General features: G+C 51.7%; 1 protein-coding gene across 4 annotated transcripts; it reads right to left on the bottom strand.

Annotated features, from left to right (window-relative positions):
* Window positions 1-3790: 3790 nt before the first annotated feature.
* Window positions 3791-5294, bottom strand: POP7 (POP7 homolog, ribonuclease P/MRP subunit). Of its 4 annotated transcripts, none has more exons than XM_037740294.1 (2): window positions 5225-5294; window positions 3791-4475 (listed from the first exon to the last, which is right to left on the bottom strand). In XM_037740294.1, exon 2 carries the CDS (start codon window positions 4463-4465, stop codon window positions 4043-4045), a length of 423 nt encoding a protein of 140 aa, XP_037596222.1. In that variant the 5' UTR covers window positions 4466-4475; window positions 5225-5294; the 3' UTR covers window positions 3791-4042. The 4 variants fall into 4 exon arrangements, with proteins under 4 accessions (XP_037596222.1, XP_017389053.1, XP_017389054.1 ...); XM_017533564.2 differs by having other exon boundaries at window positions 5020-5265; XM_017533565.2 differs by lacking the exon at window positions 5225-5294 and adding an exon at window positions 5050-5218.
* Window positions 5295-7062: the final 1768 nt, after the last annotated feature.

Consider the following 7062-nt stretch of genomic DNA (forward strand, 5'->3'; position numbering starts at 1 on the left):
GCTGGAACATGCCTGTGAGCACGTCCAGCACAGATGTTTTAGTTAAAGTACGAGGACATGGAATGTACTACGTGCCTGTGAACATGTCTAACAGCTCCATAGGATAGGGCTTAACAAAGAGTTAGTACCACACTTATGATTTATTCTTTAGGAGGAAAGGAAACTTTAAAAAGGAACTTTTACTTCCCACAATGCCAAGCTCATTTTTAAATTTAAAAAAAAAAAATTGCTTAGGCTGGTCTCAAACCCCTGAGCTCAAGCAATTTTCTCTCTTCGGCCTTCCAAAGTGCTGGGATTATAGGCATTAGCCACCATTCCCAGCCAAATCCACCAACCTCCCCACCCTGCTGTGATCCCTCTACCAAATATGCCGTCTTCCCTCTCTTCTGCCTAGCAAACTCCTATTCATCCTTCAACACCCAGATCCAAGGTGAGTGAAACCATTTTGTCTCCCACCAGGAATTTACTAGCCCTTTCCAACTCCACATGTCCTTGTTGTTGCTACTCTTACGTCTTACACATCTTACTCATTCACAAAAAATGATGTGTCCACCTTCCCAATTAGATGGTGATCTCCTTAAAAGTAGGGACCATTTCATATGTGGATGCCAGAGAAATGGATTTTGGCAAATCAGAAGCCTGATCTTCAGACCTCCAAACCAAACCATCTTCACTTGAATTAGAGTGAAATTCTGTTCCTAACCCATAAATCAGAGGCTATTAACCCATAAATCAGAGGAACTACCAAAACAAACCACCTGCGACAGACCTCAAACGGTAAAAACCAGTTCACATCCTATTAGAGTATGTGACACAGTAAAAGCCCCATAAAACTGCACACCTCAGCCATACCTCGGCTTTCTGTTGAAACTGCTGCTCTCTGTAACCCAAATGTGACAGGCAAGCAGTCCAAACCCATGCCATCTTGGCCCCTGCAACTTGTGATAAGTAATTAAGGACTGTAATTTCCACCCTACCCAGACAATGTGTAAACAAATGCTAATCTTGACTTTTGCGAACCACTTAAGTAACAATCAGAATGTCAAAAGTCCCCTGGCCCTCGGAATGTCTGGAGCCCTTTACCCTCATCTTCGCCCAGGAATCCACTGAAATGTCCGGAGCCCCTCACCCTCATCTCCGCCCAGGAGGTGATTTACAGAATCCACTAGCCCTGAGAACGTCTGAAGCCCTTGACCCCCACCCCTGCCCCTCACCCTCAGTCCCGAGGTGGTTTTAAGGGTATAAAAGGTCTTGACACCCTCCTTTCGGGGCCACAGGTTGGAGAGACATGAATCCCCCGTGGCCGCCAGCAATAAAGACCCTGCAATTTGGCATACTTTTGTCTTGGTGTTGACTTTCTGTGCTCGGGCCAGTACAACAGTACACATATGTACACACACATATCTAACTGAAAAATTTGCTGGCCAGGGCTGGTGGCTCACGCTTGTAATCCCAGCATATTGGGAGTCTGAGGCGTGCTGATCATCTGAGGTCAGGAGCTTGAGACCAGCCTGGACAACATGGCGAAAACCCATCTGTACTAAAATACAAAAATTAGCTGGGCATGGTGGCACACACCTGTAATACCAGCTACTCAGGAGGCTGAGGCAGAATTGCTTGAACCTGGGAGACAGAGGTTGCAGTGAGCCAAGAATGCCCTACTGAACTCTAGCCTAGGCGACAGAGAGACTCCACCTCAAAAAAACAAACAAAAAAATCTGCAATAAAGCACCATTTAAGTTGCACTTTTTTTTAACTTGGGTTTTTTTTTTTTCTTTTTCTTTCCTGTTTTTTTGACAGGGTCTTGCTCTGTCGTCCAGGTTGGAGTGCAGTGGTGTGATCTCAGCTCACTGCAACCTCTGCCTCCTGGGTTCAGGAGATCTTCCCATCTCAGCCTCCCAAGTAGCTGGGACTACAGGATTGTGCCACCATGCCTGGATAATTCTTTGTATTTTTTTGTAGAGATGGGGTTTCACCATGTTGCCTAGGCTGGTCTCAAACTCCTGGGCTCAAGAGATGGGTCTGTCTCAGCCTTTCAAAGTGCTGGGATTATAGGCGTGAGCCACCGCACACAGCCTTTTTTTTTTTTTTTTTAAAGAAGCTGTGATCCAGCACATTGATCTAAAGGCACACAAATTATAAACATTGCTTTAGTTGCCTCTAGTTTGATAAATATGAAAAATCAGGTCACCCCACAAATACCCAGAAAGTATTACCTGTGTGCCCAGTAATTATTTGGGGAGTCCCTTTGCCACTGGAGCAGCCCAGTCAGAAGGGTCTGAAGGCCAGGCATGGCAGCTCACACCTGTAATCCCAGCACTGTAGGCGGCTGAGGGCGGAATGCTTGGGGTCAGAAGTTTGAGGGCAGCCTGGCTGACATACTGAAATCCCTTCTCTACTAAAAATACAAAAAATAGGCTGGATGTGGTGGCTCACACTTGTTATCCCAACACTTTGGGAGCCCTAGGCAGGTGAATCACGAGGTTAGGAGTTTGAGACCAGCCTGGCCAACATAGTGAAACCCCATCTCTACTAAAAATGCAAAAAATCATTCAGGTGTGGTGGCATGCACCTGCAATCCCTGCTACTAGAGAGGCTGAGGCAGGAGAATCTCTTGAACCTGGGAGGCGGAGGTTGCAGTGAGCTGAGATCACACCATTACACTCCAACTGGGGCAACAGTGTGAGACTCATTCCCAGCTACTCGGGAGGCTGAGGCAGAACTCCTTGACCCGGGTGGCGGAGGTTGTAGGGAGCTGAGATCGCACCACTTCCCTCCAGTCTGGATGAAGATGACAAAGTGAAACTCTCAAAAAAAAAAAAAAAAAAAAAGGATCTGAAGAGCCCCGTACCTGAAAGCTGGGGTGTCATTAGGCAGGCCCTGCAGGTCCAGGAATTAAATGAAGCCACTTATCAGTCTTTATCACAGGGCCTGGCACTAAGAAGGTCCTGAAGTCTTAGTTTGCTTCCCTTTTTTTTTTTTTTCCTTGGGATATGATCTTGCTCTGTCACCCAGGCTGAAGTGCATTGCAGTAATCACAGCTCACTGCAGCCTGGAACTCTGCGGTTCTAGCGATCCTCCTGCCTTAGCCAATGAGGTAGGTGGGATTATAGGTGCAATCAACTACACTCATCTAGTTTTCAAATTTTTTTTGCACTTGGGAGGCTGAGGAGGGCAGATCACTTGAGGTCAGGAGTTCGAGAACAGCCTGGCCAGCATGGTGAAACCTGGTCTCTACTAAAAACACAAAAATAATTAGCGTGGTTGGCACTCGCCTGTAATCCCAGCTACTGGGGAGGATGAGGCAGGAGAATTGCATGAACCCAGCAGGCAGACGTCGCAGTGAGCCAAGACTGCACCACTGCACTCCAGCCTGGGTGACAGGGCGAGACTCCATCTCAGAAAAAAAAAATGTTTTGGACGGACAGGGTCTCAGTGTATCACTTAGACTGGAGTGCACCTTCAAACTCCCAGGCTCAAGCGATCTTTCCACCTCAGCCTCCACCAACAGCTGGGACTACAGGCTGGAGCCATGGCACCCAACTAGAAAATGAAAATCTTTAAAGCGAACATTGGGATGACCAGGCTTCTGCACCATACTAACAGTTTGGGATGAGCAGGCTTCTGCACCATACTAACAGTTTGTTTTGTTACACTGTTCATAGGATAATCTAAGCTCTCTACAGAGGCAAGAAACACGAGGGTTCCCTTTCATCTAGATACTTGCAGCATTTCCTACCATCCTTATTCAGGCACATACAGAATTTACACAGGGAAGAGTCAGTGGCAGTGGGGTGGCAGGACACTAATACAACAGTATTTTTTATTTACATGACAATAGTTACCACACACACACACACACACACACACACACACTCAGGAAGACCGACTAACTGTGCCCACTGAGACAATTACCCCCACCCTCAATACGGAGTCCTTTGGGTTTCAAGAGAACAGGCCTTTTCTTCCATGGCCCTGGTTCTAGGTCCAGTATGAGAAGGGCCACACCGTAGAGGAGATAAGTGGGGGTGTGCCGTTTCAATTACTTGGGTGTGACCCTGAAGACTCGGATGTGGATGGCTGAGTTGTTGCGGATCCGAGTCAACGGCTCCCGTGTATCCGTCTCTGGCTCCAGCTCATCAACAAGCTCCACAGTGGAGGTATTGGCAGCCACCTGCAAGGACCCAAAGCTGCCTGCCTGCAGCTGCAGCGCGATGTTGATGGCTCGGTTGATGGCCAAGCCCAAGCCGTGAATGTAGATCTCAGAGCACGCGTTCTGACCCCTGGCCCCTCCGTCCAGCAGCTTCTGGCAGCGGGCCAGTTGCGCCTTAAAGTCAGTCTTCATGTTGACATAAATGTCATTGGGCCGCCGGGGCAAGCGGTTGGGAAGCCTTTTCCTAAGGGTGTACTCCACCGGATCCAGTTCAGCCTCCACGGCACCGCGGAGCTCTCGGTTTTCTGCCATGCTGTATGCCCTGGCGTGGGAAAGGGATGCGATCAGAGGGATCACAGTGATCTCGAAGCCCTTCCTACCCTTTTCCTGTACAAAGGTTACACCTGGCCTGGGAGTGGCTCAAGCCTGTAACCTCAGCACTTTGGGAGGCCGAGGCGGGAGGATTGCTGGACCCCGGGTGTTTGAGACCAGCCTGGGCAACCTAGCAAGCCCCCGTCTTAAGATACTTTTTAAAAACTAGCCGGGCCTGGTGGTGCCCGCCTGTAATCCCAGCTAGTTGGGAGGTTAAGGTGGAGGATAGCTTGAGCCTGGGAGTTCGAGGCTGCAGTGGGCCGTGATCGCGCCGCTGCACTCTATTTAGCTTGGGAGACTGAACAAGACGCTGTTTCAAAAACAAAAAACAAAAAGCCCAAAGGGTGCACCGGAGAGAGGACTTACATGTTTCCTTCCGGCCCCTCGTCCCCCCCCACTCACCTCCAGCTCCCGCGTCTCCCCGCCCCGCGTTCCAATTCATTCATCGCGTCGCCCCCAACCTCGCGCCCCTCCGCCGGCCCTCCCGTGCCTACTCTCTGCTCCACAGGGCCCTCCAGGCGCACCAGGCCCGCTCCACGCCAGGTCACTCACGGGTTCGCCGGCCAGCCCAAGTAACCGCGACCCCAGGTCCCGGGAAGGGAAGAGAAGGAAAGAGGGCGAGACCCGCTGGTTGGCTCGTGGGCGCCCTGCGGCGCCGGGGTCCTGAACGGGCTGACGAGTGCGCACGCGCGCCCGTACCCCGCGAGCCGCGAGTCGCCTTCCCGGCTTCCGTTCGCCCCAGCTTCCCTGAGTGCAAGTGCGACTGCGCGAGGCGTTTGAGTAACGCGAGACTTCCGGGCTTGACGGGATCTACCACGTGTACGCCTCGGGGACTGGCGGGCGGCTGAGGGCGGGGACCAGGTTGGAGCAGGGGAGGAGCTAGAAGGGGTAGGGTCGGCCTCCCTAGGCCTGGCGGAGTCCCTGGCCCGCGGAGGGGTCCCGAAGGGGAGACACTTGGAGGGGAGGCTGCTCTAAGGACGAGGGTCTTCCCCATGGGAGCAGGGAGGGGGTCGAGCTCAGGAGACCGTAGTCGCCAAGGGGCCTGAACCCCAGCGTGGACTCCGCGTCCGTCGCAGCTATTCTGGTCAGAAGAGGCCTGGGCAGGGCTGGCAGAGCTAACCCCCAGTCTAAGGTCCCCGTGGCCCGAGGACCGGAGGGGGAACTGAGGGACATGGCCGGTCTCCACCTCGCTTGAGGACAGCGTCCCAGGACTCCCCTGCAGTTCACAGGAAGCTGTTCGCCTCCTCTGTCTCTGCTGGGGACCCACGCTGTGAGGTCTAAGCCCAGGCTTCACGGGTCGCCAAAGAGCGCTGACGCTCCCACGCCCTTCAACCACCTCCCACCAGCTCTGCGGCCCACGACCGGGGAGCAGGGGTTTGGCGCCCCCTGGCGGGCAAGGTGGGGAGGACGCGCGCCGGATTCGTGGCTCTCCAGACCAGTGGAGAGGGGGCTCTGCCCAGACTGGCACAGTTTCGGCAGAGTTCCCTTCTGAAATGAGTAGATCCTGCTGCATTGGGGACCTTGAACTACCCTGTTTGTTTCCCCGTAATTCAAATAGGTATGGTCACAAGCTCCTCCACCGTATTGCACATGCATTTTATTGAATGGCTAGTTGTATAGCCTCTGACTATAAACTTACAATTTATTTATTTATTTTTGAGACAGGGTCTCACTCGATCGCCCAGGCTGGACTGCAGTGGCGTGATCTCAGCTCACTGCAACCTCTGCATACTAGATTCAAGCGATTCTTGTGCCTCAGCCTCCTGAGTAGCTGGGACTACAGGTGCACGCCACTGCACCAGGCCAATTTATTTCATTTTTTTGAGACAGGTTCTTACTCTGTTGCGCATCCTGGAGTGCAGTGGCATGAATGCGGCCCACTGAAGCCCTGAACTCCTGGGGTCAAGAGATCATCCTGTGTCAGCTTCCTGTGTAGCTGGGACCACAGGTGTGCGCTGCAATGCACGGCTGATTTTTAAAATGTTTTTTGTAGAGGAAGAGTCTCGCTTTGTGGCTCAGTCTGGTTTAGAACTCCTGGGTTCGAGCGATCCTCCCACTTTAGCCTCTCAAAGTGCTGAGATTACAGGTGTAAGCCACAGTGCTCAGCAACTTTTTATTTATTTATTTATTTTTTTTTTTAAAGACAGGGTCTCAGTCTGTCAGTCTGTTGCCCAGGTTGGATTGCAGTGGTATGATCACAGCTCACTGCAACCTCTGCCTACCAGGTTCAAGCAATTCTTGTGCCTCAGCCTCCTGAGTAGCTGGGCTTACAGGCACTCACCACTGCGCCTGGCCAGTTTATTTCATTTTTTTGAGTCAGGGTTTTACTCTGTCACCCAGGCTGGAGTGCAGTGGCGTGAACACGGCTCACTGCAGCCCTGAACTCCTGGGGTCAAGCCATCATCCTGTGTCAGCTTCCTGTGTAGTTGAGACCACAGGTGTGCGCTGTAATGCACAGCTAATTTTTTTTTAATTTTTTTAATTTTTTTTTGGTAGAGATGGAGTCTCCCTTTGTGGCCCAGGTTGGTTACAAACTC

Source organism: Cebus imitator, unplaced genomic scaffold (genome assembly GCF_001604975.1).
Source record: "Cebus imitator isolate Cc_AM_T3 unplaced genomic scaffold, Cebus_imitator-1.0 Scaffold82, whole genome shotgun sequence".
NCBI classification, from domain to species: domain Eukaryota; kingdom Metazoa; phylum Chordata; class Mammalia; order Primates; family Cebidae; genus Cebus; species Cebus imitator.

Bases quoted from the DNA above. Each gene is read 5' to 3' on its own strand.
- POP7 (XM_017533563.2), bottom strand. From the start codon at position 4,971: ATGAATGAATTGGAACGCGGGGCGGGGAGACGCGGGAGCTGGAG. The intron at 4,476-4,927 runs GTGAGTGGGGGG...TTCCCACGCCAG, and splicing joins GGGAGACGCGGGAGCTGGAG to GGCATACAGCATGGCAGAAA.